Source organism: Malassezia japonica, chromosome 9 (genome assembly GCF_029542785.1).
Source record: "Malassezia japonica chromosome 9, complete sequence".
In the NCBI taxonomy this organism is placed as follows: Eukaryota; Fungi; Basidiomycota; class Malasseziomycetes; order Malasseziales; family Malasseziaceae; genus Malassezia; species Malassezia japonica.
The window spans coordinates 382,224-402,085 of NC_083378.1; the positions used below are offsets into that span (position 1 = coordinate 382,224).

At 64.1% G+C, this 19,862-nt stretch overlaps 12 protein-coding genes across 12 annotated transcripts; 8 read left to right on the forward strand and 4 right to left on the reverse strand.

Annotated features, from left to right (window-relative positions):
* Positions 1–31: 31 nt before the first annotated feature.
* AFG2 (AAA+-type ATPase) lies at positions 32–2,303 on the forward strand (the record flags this gene model as incomplete). Its single annotated transcript, XM_060268217.1, has 2 exons — positions 32–2,179; positions 2,202–2,303. 2 exons carry the CDS (start codon positions 32–34, stop codon positions 2,301–2,303), a joined length of 2,250 nt encoding a protein of 749 aa, XP_060124200.1.
* A 33-nt stretch (positions 2,304–2,336) lies between these two features.
* MJAP1_004301 (uncharacterized protein) lies at positions 2,337–3,620 on the forward strand (the record flags this gene model as incomplete). The annotated part of the gene is made up of 1 exon (XM_060268218.1): positions 2,337–3,620. One exon carries the CDS (start codon positions 2,337–2,339, stop codon positions 3,618–3,620), a length of 1,284 nt encoding a protein of 427 aa, XP_060124201.1.
* Positions 3,621–3,881: 261 nt separating this feature from the next.
* On the forward strand, positions 3,882–5,335 carry ERG13 (hydroxymethylglutaryl-CoA synthase; the record flags this gene model as incomplete). Its single annotated transcript, XM_060268219.1, has 4 exons — positions 3,882–3,941; positions 3,965–4,448; positions 4,472–4,764; positions 4,787–5,335. The coding sequence occupies 4 exons, from the start codon at positions 3,882–3,884 to the stop codon at positions 5,333–5,335; spliced, it is 1,386 nt and encodes a 461-aa protein (XP_060124202.1).
* A 49-nt stretch (positions 5,336–5,384) lies between these two features.
* Positions 5,385–7,334, forward strand: NOP12 (Nucleolar protein 12; the record flags this gene model as incomplete). The annotated part of the gene is made up of 1 exon (XM_060268220.1): positions 5,385–7,334. One exon carries the CDS (start codon positions 5,385–5,387, stop codon positions 7,332–7,334), a length of 1,950 nt encoding a protein of 649 aa, XP_060124203.1.
* MJAP1_004304 (uncharacterized protein) lies at positions 7,335–9,254 on the reverse strand (the record flags this gene model as incomplete). Its single annotated transcript, XM_060268221.1, has 1 exon — positions 7,335–9,254. The coding sequence occupies one exon, from the start codon at positions 9,252–9,254 to the stop codon at positions 7,335–7,337; it is 1,920 nt and encodes a 639-aa protein (XP_060124204.1).
* Positions 9,255–9,331: 77 nt separating this feature from the next.
* KIN28 ([pyruvate dehydrogenase (acetyl-transferring)] kinase) lies at positions 9,332–10,478 on the forward strand (the record flags this gene model as incomplete). Its single annotated transcript, XM_060268222.1, has 2 exons — positions 9,332–10,090; positions 10,113–10,478. The coding sequence occupies 2 exons, from the start codon at positions 9,332–9,334 to the stop codon at positions 10,476–10,478; spliced, it is 1,125 nt and encodes a 374-aa protein (XP_060124205.1).
* Positions 10,479–10,505: 27 nt separating this feature from the next.
* ATP4 (atp4 subunit B of the stator stalk of mitochondrial F1F0 ATP synthase) lies at positions 10,506–11,253 on the reverse strand (the record flags this gene model as incomplete). The annotated part of the gene is made up of 4 exons (XM_060268223.1): positions 10,506–10,531; positions 10,558–11,142; positions 11,173–11,192; positions 11,234–11,253. 4 exons carry the CDS (start codon positions 11,251–11,253, stop codon positions 10,506–10,508), a joined length of 651 nt encoding a protein of 216 aa, XP_060124206.1.
* Positions 11,254–11,421: 168 nt separating this feature from the next.
* Positions 11,422–12,916, forward strand: PDK2 ([pyruvate dehydrogenase (acetyl-transferring)] kinase; the record flags this gene model as incomplete). The annotated part of the gene is made up of 2 exons (XM_060268224.1): positions 11,422–11,450; positions 11,509–12,916. The coding sequence occupies 2 exons, from the start codon at positions 11,422–11,424 to the stop codon at positions 12,914–12,916; spliced, it is 1,437 nt and encodes a 478-aa protein (XP_060124207.1).
* Positions 12,917–12,951: 35 nt separating this feature from the next.
* TAH18_2 (NAPDH-dependent diflavin reductase) lies at positions 12,952–14,805 on the reverse strand (the record flags this gene model as incomplete). The annotated part of the gene is made up of 1 exon (XM_060268225.1): positions 12,952–14,805. The coding sequence occupies one exon, from the start codon at positions 14,803–14,805 to the stop codon at positions 12,952–12,954; it is 1,854 nt and encodes a 617-aa protein (XP_060124208.1).
* A 132-nt stretch (positions 14,806–14,937) lies between these two features.
* On the forward strand, positions 14,938–15,618 carry YAR1 (ankyrin repeat-containing protein; the record flags this gene model as incomplete). The annotated part of the gene is made up of 1 exon (XM_060268226.1): positions 14,938–15,618. The coding sequence occupies one exon, from the start codon at positions 14,938–14,940 to the stop codon at positions 15,616–15,618; it is 681 nt and encodes a 226-aa protein (XP_060124209.1).
* A 13-nt stretch (positions 15,619–15,631) lies between these two features.
* MJAP1_004310 (uncharacterized protein) lies at positions 15,632–16,596 on the reverse strand (the record flags this gene model as incomplete). Its single annotated transcript, XM_060268227.1, has 3 exons — positions 15,632–15,673; positions 15,696–16,316; positions 16,339–16,596. 3 exons carry the CDS (start codon positions 16,594–16,596, stop codon positions 15,632–15,634), a joined length of 921 nt encoding a protein of 306 aa, XP_060124210.1.
* Positions 16,597–16,683: 87 nt separating this feature from the next.
* On the forward strand, positions 16,684–19,742 carry MJAP1_004311 (uncharacterized protein; the record flags this gene model as incomplete). Its single annotated transcript, XM_060268228.1, has 3 exons — positions 16,684–19,562; positions 19,585–19,642; positions 19,671–19,742. The coding sequence occupies 3 exons, from the start codon at positions 16,684–16,686 to the stop codon at positions 19,740–19,742; spliced, it is 3,009 nt and encodes a 1,002-aa protein (XP_060124211.1).
* Between the last annotated feature and the right edge of the window lie 120 nt (positions 19,743–19,862).

Genomic DNA, 19,862 nt, shown 5'->3' on the forward strand with positions numbered 1-19,862 from the left:
GAATGGCTCCTGCGCAGCTTAGTCAGCAACCATGGCGCTGACCGCTCCGCTGCAGGTGACGGTGCGCGGCGCCGGCGCGTCGCTCGCGGCCGATGCACGGATCCTCGTGCACGGCGATACGCTCAAGAAGCTCAAGATTTCGACAGGGGCGCATGTCGTGGTGCGCAAAGACACCGCGCTGTTTGCAGGGACAGCGTGGCCGGCGTTTGACCTCGCGCCGCATACCGTGTCGCTGCCGGCAATGCTCGCGGTGCCCGCGGGCCTTGCTGATGGCGACAAGGTCGACGTGGACCGTGTTGCGACGGCCAAGCACGACGGGCTTGTTGCGCAGCGCCTGCGCGCGTCGATCACCGAGGTGAAGGACGACCTCCTCCAGACGCTTCTTCGCACGGTGCTCCTGCACACCATCGTGGACATTGGCATTGTGCAGCTCGGGTCCGAGCTCGAGTTTGCTTTCCAAGGGCGCACGTACCGCGCGACATTCACCGACGCGGACGTCGACGAAAAGGAGCACGCCGAAAAAGGGACCTTGGTCCTCGTCACGCGCCAGACGCAGCTCACGCTCACCGAGGCGCAGGACGCGCCGGCCGAGGCGCTGGTCGACGCGGCGGCGTATGAGGCACTCGGTGGGCTCGACACACAAATCGCGGCGATCCGCACGCTCGTCGAGCTTCCCCTGACGCGCCCGGCGCTCTTTGAACAGTACGGTCTGCAGCCGCCCCGTGGCGTGCTCCTCTACGGCCCGCCGGGCACCGGCAAGACCTCGCTCGCACGAACCGTCGCGGCGTCGCTCCAGGCACACGTGCTGACCATCAACGGCCCCGAGCTCAGCTCGACATACCACGGCGAGACCGAGTCGAAGCTGCGTGCCGTTTTCGAAGCTGCACAGTCGCACGAGCGCAGCGTCATTATCATGGACGAGATCGACGCACTTGCGCCGCGCCGCGATGCCAGCGCGTCCGTGCAAGGCGAAGGGGCCGGTGAAGTCGAGCGCCGCGTCGTCGCGACGCTCCTTACGCTCCTCGACGGCGTGCAGACGTCGACGGGGCGCGTGGTCGTCATTGCCGCGACGAACCGCCCCAACGCACTCGATCCTGCGCTGCGCCGGCCGGGCCGCCTGGACCGCGAGATTGAGATCGGCGTGCCGGACCGGCCAGCGCGCTGTGCAATCCTCGGCGTGCTCCTGCGCAGGGTCCCCCACGCGCTGAGCGACGACGATCTCGACCTCGTTGCCGGCCGCACGCACGGATACGTCGGCGCCGACCTCTCGGCGCTCGTGCGTGAGGCAGGCATGGCGGCGATCGCACGCAGCGTGTCGCTCGATGGAAGCATTGCGCACCTCTCGCTCGGTGACGCGACGCCAGAGAAAGTGACGCTCGCCGACTTTGGGCACGCACAGATGATTGTGCGCCCGTCGGCGATGCGCGAGGTGTTTGTCGAGACGCCCAAGGTCGCCTGGTCGGACATTGCGGACAATGGAGACCAGGTCGGCCCGAGCGGCGAGCGCCTGCCGAGCGTCCAGCGCCAGATCCGCGAGTGCGTCGAATGGCCTCTGACGCACGCACATACCTTTAAGCGCCTAGGCATCCACGCGCCAAAGGGCGCGCTCTTGTACGGCCCGCCGGGCTGCAGCAAGACCATGACCGCCAAGGCGCTCGCGAAAGAGAGCGGCCTCAACTTTCTTGCGATCCGCGGCCCCGAGCTCGTGAGTAAGTACGTGGGCGAGTCGGAGCGCGCGATCCGCGAAATGTTCCGCCGCGCGCGCGCCGCTGCGCCGTCCATTTTGTTCTTTGACGAGCTCGACGCGATCTCGGGTGTGCGCAGCATGGAGTCGAATAACGCGTCGAACGACCGCATTGTCGCGAGTCTCCTTACCGAGATGGACGGCATCGATACCGAGAACCACGTCGTGGTGGTCGCCGCGACGAACCGGCCGGACTGCATCGACCCTGCGCTGCTGCGCCCCGGGCGCCTGGACCGCCTGGTGTACGTCGGCCCGCCGAATGCCGACGCACGCCGCAAGATCCTCGAGATGCGCGCGGCCAAGATGTCGGTCGCGGCCGACGTCGACTTTGGCGCGGTCGCCGAGCGCGCCGAGGGATGTTCGGGCGCGGAGGTCGTCTCGATCTGCCAGGAAGCCGGCATCCTTGCTATGAACGAAGATATGGACTGCAAAGAGGTACGTCGCCCTCCTAACCTAGATCGCCGCCCGGCACTGGGACGCCGCCGCGCGCGCCATGAAGCGCCGCATCACCCCCGCGATGCTCGGCCACTATGCCGCGTGGCGCCAGTCGCTTTCGTAGCCTCCACCATCGGGATCGGGCCAAACACTTCGCATGGCGTCCGACACGCGGCCGGGCGTGCGCGACCGGGGCCTGTCGACCGCAGCGTCGAAGCTCATGTTTCCGCCGCTGCACCAGGCAGACGATCCACGCTTTCATAACCCGATTCTGCAGCATCCGTTGCTGGACTGCGAGCAGCTCCCGATTCCGACGCTCGACGGAGAAGTGGTGCAAGTGCCCGAGCACCTCTTACCCCTGTCGGAGGACCTCGATACGGATACGCTGCCGATCGAGCAGCATCCGTCCTATCCGTTTGGCAATCCCTTTTTTATTCACCATGCTCCGCATACCCTGCAGCCCGCCGGCTCGTCGCAGCCCAAGCTCGATCCACGCGTGCATTCGAAGTTGTCGATGCACACGCCGAGCGATGCTGCGCGCGACGATGCGCTGAGCTGCGTCGCGAGCGGCACGGCCAGTGCACAGGCCGCAGTCGAGGCCAAGCGCCGCGGCGCGGACGCGGACGCGGACGCTGCGGCCGGCCCCTCTTCGTATACCCTGCAGCCGGACGGCTCGGTGGTGCTTGCGCCGCACTTGCAGATGCGTGCGCAGGTCATGACGGTGCCGCAGCCACCGACGTGGCCTTTCCGGCACTATGGCCCCGGCCCCAGCGCGCGGCCCTATGCGGCGCTCTTCCGCAGCGGCTGGCCCGGCGAGTCGGCGCCGGAAGTGAGCATCTGGGCCGACTTTGCACTCGAGACGCTCGTCCCGCGCCCGCGCCCCGACTCGTACACGCTCCCCTCGTCGCTGCAGCATCCCTACGCCCAAGGCGAACGCTCCGAGCGACGTGCGCGCCCGTCCGAGATCCCTGCGGCGCTCGGCATGGAGACCGCCGAGACGGACCACTTGTGGCTCGACGATCCTACGGATATTTCCGGCTCGCTTTCGGACCACGGCCTGGACGAGGACGCGGCGAGCTGGACTGCGTCGGCGATTGCGGCGATGTGCAACACCGAGATCGCGCAGCCCGACGAGCTCTTTTCCGATGGCCTCGCGCCGAAACCGAGCCGCCTCTTTTCGCCGGCGCCCCGCGCGCGGCAGACGTCGTCGGCGTGGATGCAGGAGGGCCATGACTTTTGCCATACACTCCTCTCGGTCTATGCGCGCAAGCAGCGCAGTACACAGACCAAGCGGCGGCGCGAGCATGCCGCGTCGCCGGGCGACGTGTACGAGTCGCGCAAAAAACACCGCATCGACGGCGTGCCGCTCGCTATGGATCTCGGCCCGCCCACCGACGGCGACCGGTGGGTGTGGGGCGTGAGCGATGCGCTCGAGCGGTAGTATATCCTAGCTATGTCCTATACATCCATCACCCATGGGGCGGAGCAACGCCTCCTTCCCCAACACGCGCGGGCCACCCCAGGGCTGCGCCGCAGCCAGCGCTCCTGGTCAGGCGCTGCATGCGCATCGCCGCGTGGCGCGGCCGAACCACGCCATTTTCGGCGACCCCAAATGTCTACGTAAGCAGTGAGTGTGCCACGTTTGAGAATCTTGGGCGCGTTCGCATTTCGCGCAGACGTGCATCTAGTTTCTCCAGCCCCCATGTCGCAACGTCCCGAGAACGTCGGTATCAAGGCCATCGAGGTATACTTCCCCAAGCGCGTACGTACCCCCTCTTGACGCAGTGCATTTCTGAAGCGGATCTGGAGGAGTTCGATGGCGTGTCGAAAGGCAAGTACACGATTGGCTTCGGCCAGCAGTACATGGCCTTTACCGACGACCGCGAGGACATCCAGTCGTTTGCCTTGACCGCCGTGTCGAACCTGCTCGAAAAGTACAACGTCGACCCCAAGAACATTGGCCGCCTCGATGTGGGCACCGAGACGATCATCGACAAGTCAAAGGCCGTCAAGACGGTGCTGATGGACCTCTTTGCATCGCACGGCAACACGGACATTGAGGGCATCGACTCGAAGAACGCGTGCTACGGTGGCACCGCTGCGCTCTTTAATGCGGTCAACTGGATCGAGTCCAGCTCGTGGGACGGCCGCGAGGCGATTGTGTTTGCGGGCGACATTGCGATCTACGCCGAGGGCAGCGCGCGCCCGGTCGGCGGCGCGGGCGCGGTCGCGATGCTGATCGGCCCTAATGCCCCGCTAGTCATGGAACGTACGTCTCTTCTTCTCACCCAGCCGTGCACGGAACGCACATGATCAACGCTTGGGACTTTTACAAGCCCGATCTCTCGTCCGAGTACCCCCAGGTCGACGGCCCTGAGACGCTGCAGACCTACCTCGGCTCGGTGGATGCTTCGTACGATGCTTTCCGTGCCAAGTACAGCAAGCTCGCCAAGTCCAAGGGCCTGCCGCTGAACAAGAGCGCGACGTCGCAGGACCCGCGCGCCGACTTTAGCCTCGCGGACGTCGACTTTGTCGCACTGCACTCTCCTTACGCAAAACTCGTGCAGAAGGGCTTTGCTCGCATGGTACGTTTCTCTTCTCACCCAGCTTTACAACGACTACCTCGCCGATCCCACCAACGAAAAGTACGCCGAGGTGCCCGCCGAGTACAAGGACCTCGACCGCCGGTCAACCATCACCAACAAGGACCTCGAGAAGCTCTTTACCGCGCTCGCGAAGCCCCTCGGCAACGAGAAGCTCGAGCCGGGTATGGACACGGTGCGCCGCTGCGGTAACATGTACACCGGCTCGCTGTACGGCGGCTTTGCCTCGCTCCTCTCGAACAAGTCGAGCGAGGAGCTGCAGGGCAAGCGCATCCTGATGTACTCCTTCGGCTCGGGCTGCGCCGCCTCGATGTTTGTCATCCGCGTCGCGGGTGCTACGGACAAGATCCGCGCGACGCTCGACCTGACGGAGCGCCTCGCGGCCATGCAGGTCGTGCCGTGCAACGCGTACGTCGACGCGCTCAAGACGCGCGAGGCGACGCACAACGCGGTCGCTTACGACCCGCAGGGTTCGCTCGAGGACCTCTGGAAGGGCGCCTACTACCTCGCCAAGGTCGACGACAAGTACCGCCGCTTTTACGAGCGCGTTTAGCCGTAGCTTACTGCACGTGATTTCAAAAATTTGGTTGCTGCTGACCGCGATGGGGAAGGAGCTTGGCGTGAAGGGATCGAAAGGCGCCGAGGGCGGCCTTTTTTCGCGTGCAGCGGGCTTTGATGCAGAGCTCGATGCGATGTTTGCCGCTGCGCCGCCGGTCGTGAAGCGCGCGCCTGTGCAGGCCGAGAAGGAGGACGATGAGGAGGACGATGAGGAGGTGGAGAAGGACGAGGACGAGGACGAGGACGAAGAAGAGGACGAAGAAGAGGACGAGGAAGAGGACGAGGAAGAGGACGAGGAAGAGGACGAGGAGGAGGAAGAGGAAGAAAATGACGATGGCGATGAAGAGGTCGAAGATATCGACGAGGTCGACGAAGCCGACATCGAGCCGACCAAAGCTGCCAAAGCTGCCGACCCCAACTCGGTGCCTGCCGATACCGAGCTCGAGGAACTGTCCGGCGCCGAGGACTGGGACGAGGACCAGATGCAATCGTTCATCGACGGCGACGCTCGGTCCAAGTCCAAGCAAAAGGTGCCTCTCGAGGACCCCAAGGATACCGATGTCGGCCGCAACAAGCGCACGATCTTTGTCGGCAATATTCCGATCGCCGCCGTGACGAGCCGCGCGCTGCGGAAGCAGCTCATTCGGCACATCGAGAACCTCTCGCCCTACCCCGAATGCACCAAGATTGTCTCGCTGCGTTTCCGCAGCGTCTCGTTCCGTGTGCCGACCAACGACTTTGCGCAGGACGAAGAGGCGGCGAATGCCGCGAGCAAGCGCCGCGAGCGTGCGCGCAAGTTCCGCGAGATGCAGGGCGAGAAAGACAAGGAGGACCCCACGCCAAGCCAGCCGCTGCTCACCGCGCAGCAGAAGCGCAAGATTGCCTACATCAACCAAGAGGTCAATGAGAAAGCAGACGCGGTGAATGCGTACGTCCGTATCGGTGAGCCCCGCATGGTCCACGCCGAGCTCGCCAAGCACAGCAAGACAGATGCGGCGTACGACGCGCGTGTCACGGGCGCGGTCCTTGCCGCGCTTCTTGCGCGTGCGATGGACAACTCGCTCTTTAGCGAGCGCCATCTGCGTGCGGACCTCGTCACGCCGCTGGCCCCCCACGAGATTATTGAGTCTGGCCTGGACAAGGTCCGCCTCGCCGACGGCACACCGCTCGGTGGCCACAGCACGAGCCAGGATCTGAAGCGCACGCTCTTTGTCGGCAACCTTGACTTTGAGGCGGGCGAAGAAGAGGTGCGTGCGCTCTTTGAGAAGCTCGTGCGCGAGGAGCGCGGCGAGCCGCCGGCGGCCGCCGCGTCGTCGCTGCGTCTCGATGGCGCGTCTGGGCAAGGCACGCGCCGCGGCGAGTGGGTGCAGAGCGTGCGTATTGTGCGCGACAAGGCGACGCAGCTCGGCAAAGGCTTTGCGTACGTCAAGTTTTACGATGTCGCGTGCGTCGACGAGCTCCTCGCGATGCACGAGGCCGAAGAGGCGTTCATTGCCGCCAAGCGCCCTCAGGCACGCGGCAAAGTCAAGCAGGTCGCCAAGCCGATCGAGCTCGCCGACGGCGAGACCTTCCGCCGCCGCATCAAGCTCCGCAAGCGTGCGCTGCGTCTGTCGCGGTGCAAGAATACCAACACGAGCGAGCGGCCACGGAAGCGCCCGGCATCCGACTCTCCGCGCACGCCGCCCAAGCGCCGTGCGGACGCGTCGCGTGTGCGTTCGTCTGGCGCGCCGACGCCGAACGGCTCCTCGCCGACGGTACGCCGCTCGGCCGCGGAGCGGGAGAAGAACGCGTCATACCTTGCGTCGCTCAGCAAGGACCAGCGTGCACTCGCCAAGAAGAGCGACCCCGAGCGCCAGGCGCGCCGCATGAACAAGAAGCAGGGCAAGAAGGCCGCCGAAAAGGTCAAGGCGGCGGTCGGCAGCAAGCGCGACAAGGTCAAGCTGCCGCAGCGCTCGGCGGCGAAGAAGATGGCGGGGAGTAAGAAGGCCAAGTAGCTATGTCATTTCTAGTAAACGATCGATGGCCGTCTCGACGTTACCGTGGCACTCTTGCAGGATAAGCAGCAGCACCGAGTCCTCCGCCTGGGGAAAGATGGACTTGAGCGTCTGCGTTCCGGCCTCCCAGTCCACCGACGTGTCCCCCTCGAAGCTCGCCTCGGACGCGGGGGGGCGCTGCGCCGCCGCGACGTGGTGCGACGGCGAGTCGCGCGTCTCGTCGTCGTCGGCAAGTGTGCGGGGAACAAAGCCGCTGCGCCACTGCGGAGGACGCGCAGGCGTGTCAAAGGCGGGCGACGTGTCCGAGCGGCGCACGTCGTCGTCGTCGTCCTCGAGCACGGCGAGCGCATTGCCGCGCAACGGCGCATTCGGCGCGGAGCCACGCCGGGGCCCCTGTGCGGCGCTGGGCGCAGGCGTCTGCAGGGGGCGCTGGACGTCGCTCGGCCCGAGTGCCTCGTCGATGCGCTCGTACAGCAGCTTGCCGAGTGCGCCCATCGGCCGCGAGAAGCTCGATGTGAGACCCGCACGCGCCGCCTCGCCGGTGCGCTGCAGGAACTGGCGCGCGTCGTCTGCGATGGACACGGCAGCGACCTGTGCATGGAGCGGCAGCGAGCTGTTGTCGGCGGCGGCGGCGGCGGCCGCTTCCGCCTCGAACTCCGCGCCGGCGCGCTGGACATGCGCGTCAAACTCTTCTTGAGTGACGTTCGAGAGCTGGGTATGATCCATGCTTTCAATAAACGAGATGGCGCCGGACAGGCTCGAGAGGTAGTAGTCCGCCTCGCTCGACGGGCGGTGGGGGTTCTTGAAACGCAAGATGTACTCGACATTCGACACGAGGTGCGGCGGGTTCGCACGCAGCAGCACGAGGATCAGGAGCGGAACAAATGCGTCGGCATTCTCCTCTTTTCCGAGGTGCCGGATCAGGCCAAAGATGACTTTGCAGCAGTTGAGAATGCAGATGATCTTGTCGCGGGGCGCGCGGTAGTGGTTGATCTTGAGCAGCTCCTGCACTGCAAAGTCGTTGAAGCGCGGCGAGTGCGAGCCGCACGCCATGTCGAGATGGCGCTCTTCGACCCAGGACAAGAGGCGGATGCGCTGGGAGAGGACCTGATCGCGCTCAAGGTCGTTTGTCTGGACGCTCCAGTGGCCTTCCTGGGCGATGGCGGGGGTAAATGTGTAGGTATACAGGCGGTTCATGATCAACTTTTCCATCGCCTCGGTCGCCTGGTCAAAGTCGGCGTCGGAGAGCGACGCCCAGACGGACGCCTCGGCCATGCGTGCCGAGATAAAGTCGAGAAAGTCAAAGATCAGCTTGACTTGGTCCGCGGGCTTGTACGGGCGCTTGGTGAAGCCACGGAAGAAGCTGCGCACGTACTCGTTGACAGGCACGGCACTGCGGTGCTTCATCTGCTCCAGGAAGCGATTAAAGTCGAAGGGCTTTGGAGCGACGGGTTTCGGCGCTGCTTCCGCTCTGGACGAGGATGCAGACGGCGTCGCGGGTGCCGCCGTGGGCGGGGAAGGTCCTGTGGGCTGGGACGTTGCGTGCGGAGCCGTATCGGCGGCCTTGCCCTTGTCGCTCGGGGTCGATGCGACGTTTGGCTCGGGGTCGGCTTGCGGCGCCTTTTCGGTCTCGAGCTCGCTTGGTGCTGGCACGTCTGCTGCGTTTTCAGCTTTGGGCTCGCTCGCTGCCGGCGCGCTCGCTGCCTTTTCCGCTTCGGGCTCGTCTGCAGCGGGCCCATCCGCCTCGTTGCCCGCGTCTACCTCGTGCTTCTGGCTCGGCTCGTCGCTCCCCACGTCCTCCTTCTTGCTCTCTTTCTCTCCAGGTACATCACCTCCTTCCTCCTTGCTCACTTCATCGCGTCCGACATCGGTCGCCTTCTCGGTGTCGTCCGCCACTTGCTCCTTCGCCCCTTTTGCCATTGCGCACGGCCGTAGGAAGAGAGTGTTGACTGCGAAAAAATTGCAAATTTCGCAAGTCGGCCCAAGCGTTCACCGTGATGGCGAGCGAGGCGACGCGCCGCAGTAACCATGCGGTGCGCGCCAAGTACGAAAAGATTGACAAGATTGGCGAGGGTACCTTTGCCGCCGTCTTCCTAGCTCGCAATGTCCAGACCGGGACCAAGGTTGCGATCAAGAAAATCAAGACGGCCGCCGCCGGCACGCGCGACGGGATCGATATCACGGCGATGCGCGAGTTCAAGTTCCTCAAGGAGCTGCATCACCCCAATGTCGTCGCGCTGCTGGACGTATTTTCGTCCGGTGCGAGTGCGCCGTCGATCAACCTGGTGCTGGAATACCTCAATACGGACCTCGAGGCGATCATCAAAGACCGTGCCCTGCTCTTTTCCGCGAGCGACATCAAGAGCTGGATGCTGATGCTCTGCCGCGGCATTGAGTACTGCCACCGGAACTACTGCTTGCACCGCGTACGTTTTCCATCTGACTTTCAGGACTTGAAGCCCAACAACTTGCTCATCTCGCCGTCCGGCGAGCTCAAGATTGCCGACTTTGGCCTGGCGCGCGAGTGTGGCGACCCCGGCGCGCGCATGACGTCGCAGGTCGTTACGCGGTGGTACCGTTCTCCCGAGCTCCTTCTCGGCGCACGCTCCTACTCGGCCGGCGTCGACATGTGGGCGGTCGGCTGCATCTTTGCGGAGCTCATGCTGCGCACGCCCTACCTCCCTGGCGAGTCGGATGCGACACAGCTCACTACGATCCTACGTGCACTCGGCACGCCGACCAGTGCCGAGTGGCCGGTACGTTGCTTTTCTTACCCAGCAATATGCGACGCTCCCCGATGCCGGCAAGCTCGAGTCGTTTCCGAAGCAGAATCTCGCGTTCCTCTTTACCGCCGCCTCGAGCGAGACGCTGGATCTGCTCGGCGCGTGCTTGCGCTACGACCCGCTGAAGCGCGTGCGTGCGTCCGAAGCGCTCCACCACGCCTACTTCCGCGCCGGCCCTCTGCCGACGCCCCCCGCCCATCTCCCCCGCCCTGCCCAGAGCGCGGAGGAGCCCAAGGTGGAGATCGAGGCGCCCCCCGCGCCGGTCCCTGCCGCGCCCAAGGCCGCTGGCGGCAAGCGGGCGCTGACCGACGACGAGATTGCGCATCGCAAGCGTCTCGCACATCGCGTCGCGTTTTCGTAGCCAGTGGGGCTATGGTGCTATAGCGATTTAGATCTTCTTGTCCTTGACAAGCTCTGATGGTCAGAAAAAAAGTACGTACTCTCCACGTCCGCAACGGCGCTCTCGAGGATCTGCTTCTGCACCTTGTCGTCAGCAAGGCTCTCGGTGACCTTGCGGATGACAGTCTCGGTGAGCAGGTTCTGCTCAGCCTCGCGCTGCTGGGCCTCGTAGCGCACCCACGAGTCGAGGACCTGCTTGACCTCGGCAGCGATGGCGGTGCGCTGCTTGAGCTCATAAGCGTCCTTCTCGGCCTGGATCGTCTCCTTGGCGATGGCGTAGAGACCCTTGGTCACGTCCACGACATCGGACTTCTGCGAGACCTGGTCGATGCGGTTCTGCACGGCCTTGGTGTGGCCGGCGCGGGCCTCGTTCAGGATACCGGCGATCTTGTCGATCGTCGAGTTAGCCCAGTCCTGGTAGGGCTGGACGACCGAGCGACCGACGAGAGTCGCAAAGATCAGGAAACCAGCCAAGATCACGGTCTCGTCGTTGGCCACGTAGAGCTCGTTCGAGACGGTGAAGGCAGTGAGACCGGCACCGAGAGTGACCCAGGTGGTCTTCGAGACCAGCGAGTTGCCCGGGAGCGCGTCAATGAGCGACGACGCCTTCGCCTCAGGGGAGGGCTCTGGAAGGTCAGATCACACGTGTTACCTACTGTCGGAGTAGAAGCGAGCGCTGTGCGGTGTTAGCATTTGATCGAGAGAATCGGTACGTACGGAGCAGCCACCGCAGGCATCACAGCCTGGCGGGGAATGGCCGCGGCAACAGCGCGGCGGGTCGCGGCTTGCGCACTACGGGTAGCGACGCGAAACACCATGTCGGTTCTGGTAGACAAAATCCAACCCGCCCGCCGAGCAGCCCCGAGCCGGCACGGCCCGCTGGCACTCACGTGATGTCCACGTGGATGTGGAGCCGGCCCCAGGTCCGGGGTAGGTGGACGCCGTGGACGACTGTGGTGCCAGGATGTACGTGCGGGGATCGCTGACCGCAGGGCCTACCAGATTTCACAAAAGGTCTGGAAGCAGATCGATCGATTTGCTGCATTTCCACAGAATGGCGTGTCGCTGCGCCAGATGGTGCTCTTCGGGCGGAATACCAACCCGGGCACCCTGCTGCTTGCGAGCTCCTTTCTGATGGAGGAGCTTCCGGTGCGCATGGCGCACCGCGTCAAGGAGCTGAACGAGCTCCCGTATGATTTGGCCAAGATGCCGTCAATCATCAAGGTCAAGAACTGGTACGCACAGTCCTTTGAGGACATGGTCGAGTTCCCGGCACCCCGCCTCCCGGACTCGATCCAACGCAAGCTCTCCAAGTCGATCGCAAACGAGACGGAGCAGGACGAAGTGCCTTCTACACCGAATCCGAGTCTGGGCGAGAATGCGCGCCTCGAGGACGGCGTGTCCAAGTCGCATCTCACGGCCAACAAGAACTGGTCGACCAGCGAGCCGGGGCTGCGCCGCCGCCCGATCCTCAACTACGGCACACAGACCCGGCTCGACGATATCAAGTGGCCGATGGAGGTCGTGGACTACAACACCAACTTTACGCGCTGCCTCGAGCGGATCAAGCGGCGACACGATGCGGTCGTCACGACCGTCGCGCAGGGCGTTTTGGAATACAAGCGCGCCAAACGCTCCTCGCAGCACCAGGCGGACGTGCAAGAGTTCTTGGACCGCTTCTACATGTCGCGCATCGGCATTCGGATGCTGATCGGACAGCACATTGCGCTCGGCCGCTCGATCGAGTCATCGCACGACTCGCTGGGCTACCTCGCCGCCAAGGCCTCGCAGGGGACCGTGAGCGACGCGAGCGGCACGAGCCCGGAGGAGTACGTCGGAATCATCTGCACGAATACCAACGTCGGCGCGGTGGCGCACGAGGCGATCGAAAACGCGCGATTTGTCTGCGAAGAGCACTACGGCCTCTTCCGCGCACCGCCGGTGCAGCTGGTGTGCCCGAAGAACCTGACGTTTATGTACGTCCCGAGCCACCTCAACCACATGCTGTTTGAGCTGCTGAAAAACTCGCTGCGTGCTGTCGTCGAGCGCTACGGCACGGAAAACGAGGACCATTTCCCGGCGATCAAGGTGATCGTCGTCGAGGGCAAGGAAGATATCACAATCAAAATCAGCGACGAGGGCGGCGGAATTCCTCGCTCCGAAGTCCCGCTCGCCTGGACATACATGTACACCACGGCGCGCTCCGAGGATCTCGATCCAGACTTCCAGTCGAGCGACTTTCACGCGCCGATGGCGGGCTTTGGGTACGGCCTCCCGCTCGCGCGTCTCTATGCGCGGTACTTTGGCGGCGACTTGAAACTGATCTCGATGGAGGGCTACGGCACCGACGTATACCTGCACCTGAATCGGCTGTCTTCCAGCAGCGAGCCGCTGCCGTAGTTTATGTATAGCGACTCTGCACTGCACCCTTCTCACTAATGCACTACGGGGCCATGGGGGGGAAGATAGGGCGCAGGCACCGGCGGATATCCGCGCGCTGGCGGCTCGCCATACGCTTCCGGCGCATACGGCGCTTTGGGGTACGGCGCATCGTACTCGGGCATCGGCCGCCCATCGAGCGGCGCGCCGTACTCGTCGACAGGCACCGCCGCATCGTACGGCACACCGCGGTCCATATATGGGCCAGGAGGCACCCCGTACGGCGGCGCGTACGGAGCACTGCCGGGCGGCGGGCCATAGGGGGGGTACATCTCCTGCATCGCCATCTCCTCTTGCCGCACATAGTTGGGGTACATCGGCGGCATGGGGTGGATGCCCATCTGATCCATATCAACAAACACGTCGTACTCTTCGAGCCCACGCAGGTCGGGATAGGCCATAAACGAGTTGATATCGTCGCGCGGCATGCGCTGCGGCGTATAGTCGAAGCGGTCCACATCGCGCTGCGTCCGCCGCGAGTAGGCGGGCGGCTTCCGGACGAGCTCCGCCTCAAATGGCTGGTGCCGCCGCGTGGGCTGCGGCGTATCGAGCAGGCGCTTCTCGCGGTCGAGCTTGCGCCGCTTCCGGTTCGTGTCGTCAATCAGCGTCCGGCGCACGGACGCCGCCTGGTCCCGCCAGTTGACCCACGCCGTCTCATCCTCGACCTTGGCCCAGCGCTCGCGCTCCTTTTCTTCATGCTCGAGCCACTTCTCGAGCAGCACAAGCCGGCGGTCTTTCCGCGTATCAATAATCGTGTGCAAGAGCTGCAGCTCGGGGTGCGTTCCGGCATGAATCATTTCGCTCTCAGCCTCGAGCTCTTCCATGCGCTCGTTGTACAGACGGTCGCGCAGCATCGCATATCCGATCTCGGCGCGCGTAAGAAGGTCGAGCGCCTCGTGTCGCCGCTGCATCGCCTCGACATCGTCCTGCTCGGTCGACTCGAGGACCGGCGCGTCGGCGTCGGCGTCGGCATCGGCATCGGCGTCGGCCGCCTCGGCGTCTTTTTCGTCTTCGTCCACACCGCCCTCGTCGCCCGCCTCGTCTTCGTCGTCGGCGACCTCCGCCGCATCTTCCTCGGCGGGCTCGACAGGCTCTTCGGCCGTAGCTCCGGGCTCGTCGGCCGCTTCGCTTGGCGGCGCCTCGGCGTCCGACTCGATGCGCTCGCCCATCTCCGACTCGGGCGAGTTCTGGCGGCTAGTCGCCGCAGACGGCGGCACGGAGCTTTCGGGATCCGGCTCCACGAGGAGGCTCGGCGCACCGCCCGTGGCCGCCGCACGCCGCTTGCCTGCGGCCGCGATCACGGCGCGGCGCAGTGTCGAGTGCACTTTGCGTGGTGTCCCTGGCGCGCTGATTGTCGTATTTCCTTCGTCGTCATCGTCGTTTGCGTCCTCGGGAGAGCTATCATCGCTCAGCGTCGAAGATGTTGGGGGAATAGCATGAGGGCGGCGCTGGTCGACGCCGGGCGTCGACGAGGCGAGCGAAGCAAGACCGTCCAGCGCACTGTGTTCTTTGCTCGCCTCCATATCGCGCGCTTCGTCTTCGGAGAGCGACGATCCCTCCTCGTCGCTGTACGTCGGGGGCTGCGGCGGCCGTCCTTGGGGCGTGCGCTCCACGTCACTATCGCCCTCTTCTGTCAGCTCGCTTCCTTCGCTGAATCGATCGTTGGATGCGCGCGTCTCGTCGATTTGCATCGTATCGTGCTCCCCGCGTTCGGGGTGCGTGTCCGGCTCCATCTTGTCGTCCTCGTGGCCGTCCGAGGCAGTCTCGTCGAAAGGGAGAGGCTCCGTTTCCGCGTCAGAAGATAGCGGAGAGTAAGGCGGTTCTTTTACCTCTTCGCCGGTTGAGGCCATCTCCTCCACGACGTGAATCACGCAGGTCTCTGCGTCACGCCGTCCAAAGGGGACGTCGAATGCACGGCGAAGCGCGTTCCGTCTCTCCACCCGCTTACGTAACGATGACGATAATTTTTTGCGCACTCCACGATGAGCCTCACGGAAGAGCAGACGGACGACGTGCTGTACGCCGCCCGCGCGGGCGACGTCGAGGCGCTGAACGAGACGCTTCAGGCCCTGAACCAGGATGCTAAGGAGGCCGCGCGCCTTGTGCTCAAGGCGACGAACGAGTCGGGCAACACGCCGCTCCACTTTGCCGCGGCCAATGGCCACCAGGCGATCGTCGACGTGCTCCTGCCGGAGGCGGACCTCGCCGCGCTCCTGCGCCAGAACCAGTCGGGAAACACTGCGCTGCACTGGGCGGCGTTTAATGGACATGTCGAGATTGCCGAGGCCCTCGCCAAGCGCGTCGACGCTCTCGAGATCGCCGAGCCGGAGCAGGCGAAAGAGTTCCGCGCCGCCGAGGACAAGCGCGAGATGGAGCGCCACAATACCGCGGCCGCCAAGGCGAAGCCGGAGGACCAGAGCGAGGCAGATGTCACCGCGGAGCGCGAGCGCCACGAAGAGCAGCAGCGGGAACGTGCGCTGTGGGATGTGCGCAACGACGCAGGCCGGGGGCCGATGAGCGAGGCCCAGATGGTCGACCGCGAGGCGGTGGTCCAGATGCTTCTTGGACGCCTTGCGCAGCACGACAAGGGCGGTGCCGAGGCGCCGGCTGCTGCGCCGGTCGACGCCGTCGAGGAAAAGACCGCACAGCTGGACATTGCATAGATCTATCAATGTATTATTCGCGGAGCTCGCGTTTTACGCCTTCGTACACGACAAACTGGGTCAGAGAAGAGACGTACAAGGGCAGCATTGGCAGGGATCGCACGCACGACCGTCGTACCGGCACCGGCAAAGAGCGCATGCCAGCCGCCTTCGCGGAACGTGGCGCGGAGGATGGTGAGGAAACTTGGCGTCGGGCCGCGGAGCGACGCAAGCGGCTCGGCCTGCATCCGCGTCTTGACTACATCGGCCCAGTACGTCGAGAGCCACGCGACGACGCCGGCAAGCGCGCCAGACACGGCGAGCTCGGCGTTGGACAGCGTGGGGTTCGGGCCAGCGTGCATGCCGAGCATCGTGCGGTTCAGCAGGGCGTACACAAGAAAGTAGGGGCCGTACCCGATATCACGGATGCACGTCGCACCGAGGCCATGGTATATCGCGCGTATACCTCCGGCCTGCCACACATGTTGGATGGCCTGAAGATACGAGACGCGGCGCGTCGTCGACGTGTTGACTTGCTGCTGGATCTTGAAGAGCTCCATCGGCGAAGTGATCAGAGCCGATCCGATACCACTCGCGATGCCTGCCCACCACGTCTGCGCTAGCGTCGGCTCGGCCTGGCGGGCATATGGCCCTTGGAGGAAGGAGAGCGACGCGTCGTACAAAAAAAAGATGGACGCATTCATCGCAGCGACGCCCAGCTGAGTAAGACTAACGACGTACCATCGGAGAGAGCACGCCACGAAAGAGGCCTACGACGCGCTCTTCACGCAGGATCCGGCCAAAGGCATTCAGCGTGCCGGTGTAGTGCGTCGCAAGAAGAGGGACTCCAGGGAGCAGGGGCTGCGACGGACCATGTCCACGCGCTGCTTGTGCTTGGAGTCTTGTCTTGACGGTATCAAAGGGGTGCCCAACAAGCACGCTCGCAACTCCGCCGGCAGTTCCGGCGAAGAACTCGACCACGCCGGCCGGAAGGCCCATTTAGGTTCTCCACAAGATGCGCCGATCCAGCCGATCCGCACGGAGCACTCCCGATCGCCCGATAGAGATAACGTGCTTAAGGCAACGATGTACAAGGACGATCCTGTGGAGCGTCTGATAGATATCGGCCCGGAAGAGGAGCGCCAGCAGGACCGCACTGGTACACCTGTGCCGCTCCACGGTACCGAGTCCGCAATGGACTCTGAAAAAAGGTCTGAACTAGACAATACGCCCAAGGAGCGCGAGTCTTGGAAATGGCGCCGCGTACTCGGCCTCCCTACGTGCTATTGGATGTGGATCGTGGCTCTCCTCTTGTACTTTGAGCCCAGTATTTCCGATGCACTCAAGTCGACGAATGGGTTGACTAGGCTCAACTTCCAGCACCTTATCGCCAACACGGCCAAGCCGCAAGGCTCGGCGGCTGGACGCGAAGCGGACCACTTGCAGTGCCGCCTCGCGAATGCGACAGCCGGGCCGCCGCCGCAATTTGGCAAACGCACGCAAAATGACCGCTTCGTGCACGGCACGAAGCCGACTCTGATCCATAATGCAACGCTATGGACCGGCGAAGACATCCTCCATGGCGTCGATATCCAGATGGAGTCGGGCATCGTTACTTTTATCGAAAAGACCGAGCCCGTGCACGTATCCAAGCACAGCTTCGATATTGTCGATGCACACGGCCGCTGGGTCACGCCCGGCATTATTGACATGCACACGCACGTCGGGGTGATGGGCATGCCGTACAAAAGCAGCACAGACGACGGCAACTCGCGCCAGGGCGCGACGCGGCCCATGGTACGCAGTCTGGATGGCATGAACGAGCATGACCAGGACATGCATACCGCCGTCGGCGGCGGTATTACCACGACGCTGGTGCTTCCTGGCTCGCTGAACAACATCGGCGGCCAGGCCTACACGGTCAAACTCGGCAAGCTGCACGGCCGCCCGCCGAGCTCGCGTGTACTGGATCCCCCTCGCAGTCTTATTCTTCCTGGCGAGCGCGAAAATGGGCGCGATGCGCTGTACACCAAAGCATCCGGCATGCACCGCGGCGATACCACCACCTCGTTCCGGCACATCAAGATGGCGTGTGGCGAGAATGCACGCAAGTACGGCCTCGTGCGCCTGGACGAGGCGTGGAATTTCCGCCGCGAGTTTGAGCGCGCACAAAAACTGCTCCGGCGCCAGGACGACTTTTGCGCTGCGCTCGAGCATGGCGATACGCCTGCCGAGCCGAGCTTTCCGTCGGAGCTTGAGCTCGACTCGCTGGTGGATGTGCTGCGTGGCCGCACCAAGGTGCATACGCACTGCTACACGATGAACGACCTCGATGCAATGGTGCGCCACTCGACCGAGTTCTCGTTCCCGATTGCCGCCTTCCACCATGCGCACGAGACGTACATGGTACCTGAGCTCCTGCACAAGGCCTACGACCACCCCCCGGCGGTCGCCATGTTCAGCACGAATGCGAACTACAAGTACGAGTCGTACTTTGGCACACCGTTTGCCGGTGCGCTCCTCCGTGCGGCCAACATTACGCCTATCTACAAGAGCGACCACCCCGTGCTGGACACGCGCCGCCTCGTGCACCAAGCTGCGGAGGCGCACCACTTTGGCCTCGACGAGATCGATGCGCTGAAGTCGGTCACGTCGGCGCCTGCCCACGTCCTCGGCCTCTCGCACCGTGTCGGCCATGTGCGCAGCGGTGCGGACGCAGACGTCGTGCTGTGGGACCGCCACCCGCTGCAGCTTGGCGCGACGCCGGTGCAAGTTTTTATCGATGGCGAGGCCCAACTCGACAACCCGCATGCCTCGGGCGAGGACGTGACGCACTCCAAGCCGCAGTCGGCGCCCCGCCAGCCCGACTACTCGAGTGAGATCCAGCGTGTGCACAAGGCCGAGCCTGCGGTGGCCGATGCGCGTGCGCTTGCCTTCCCCACGCCGAGCGAGTACGTGGACAGCGCGGTGCTGCTCAACGTCAAGTCGTTCTACCACCGGCGCAACAATGGCAGTACGACGCGGATCGTCGCCGAGCACTTTGACAATGCTTCGGGCGTCTTGGTGTACCACGGCGGCTCGCTCGTGTGCGTCGGCACGGCCGACTGTCTTGCGCTTGCGCCGCACAAGGCACAGCGTGTGAATACGCACGGCGGCACGATTGTCCCTGGCCTGATTTCGTACGGCGGCACGCTGGGCCTTGCGGATATCCCTGCCGAGGACTCGGCCAAGGCCGGTCAGGACCCGTCGGCGGTGAACGAGTACGCGGAGCTACAGAAGCGCGTCATTCCCCGTGCGGTGGATGCACTGACGTGGGGCGGTCACGACATGCTCCGTGCGCATGCGTCGGGCGTCACGACGGCCATCTGCGGCCCCGATGTCATGGGCCCTGTGGGCGGCATCCTGACACAATTTGATACCAATGTGCGCACCATCCTTGATCCCTTTAGCGTGCGTGCGACCGAGGTCGCGCTGCACGTCGCATTCGATCGTTCCGGCCCCTCACTTGGCGCATTGATCGGCATGCTGCGCCAGGTGCTTGAGGACCCGCCGACACGCGAGTGGAAGCGTGTCGTGGCTGGCGAGCTGCCGCTGGTCGTCAATGCCGACAGCCAAGAGGTGATTGCGCAGCTGATCCTCCTGCGCAAGTCCTTCCCCAAGGTCCGTCTGGTAATCGACTCGCTCGGACCGCTGCACATGCTGGCGGAGCACCTTGCCGCAAACGACATTGGCGTGCTGATGCCGAACAAGGTGTGGCTGTACGAGTGGGACAGTCTGGACCGCCTGCGTGGCCCGCCCTTTACCCCCGATACCGAGCTGCGCGTTTTGCTCAAGCACGGCGTCAAGGTCGGCATTCGTATTGCCGAGTCCTGGGAGGCCGCACACCTCATGTGGGAGACGGCGTGGGCCGCTCAAGAGGCGCACGTCACCGACCCCGCTACGATTCTCGAGCTGATTACGACCAAGTATGTTGTTTTACTGACCCAGTCTGGAATCGCTCCTGGGTCTGCCCGCTGCGCCTGGCGCCGACTTTGTCGTGTACGACGTACGTGCCTCCCCCCCCACTCACCCAGAGCAATCCCTTTACGTATGGAGCCAAGGTCCTGGCCGTTGGTACGCCACGCTCGCTCGAGCTGTTTTCGTAGCCACCGCTATAAGTGTGCATTCAATTGCATTTTCCAGATCCAGCCAAAGCTGAATAGTACATGTGGCGAGAGACCACCTCTGCAGTGGCCTGCTCTAGTCTACCTAAACATCCAGAGGCA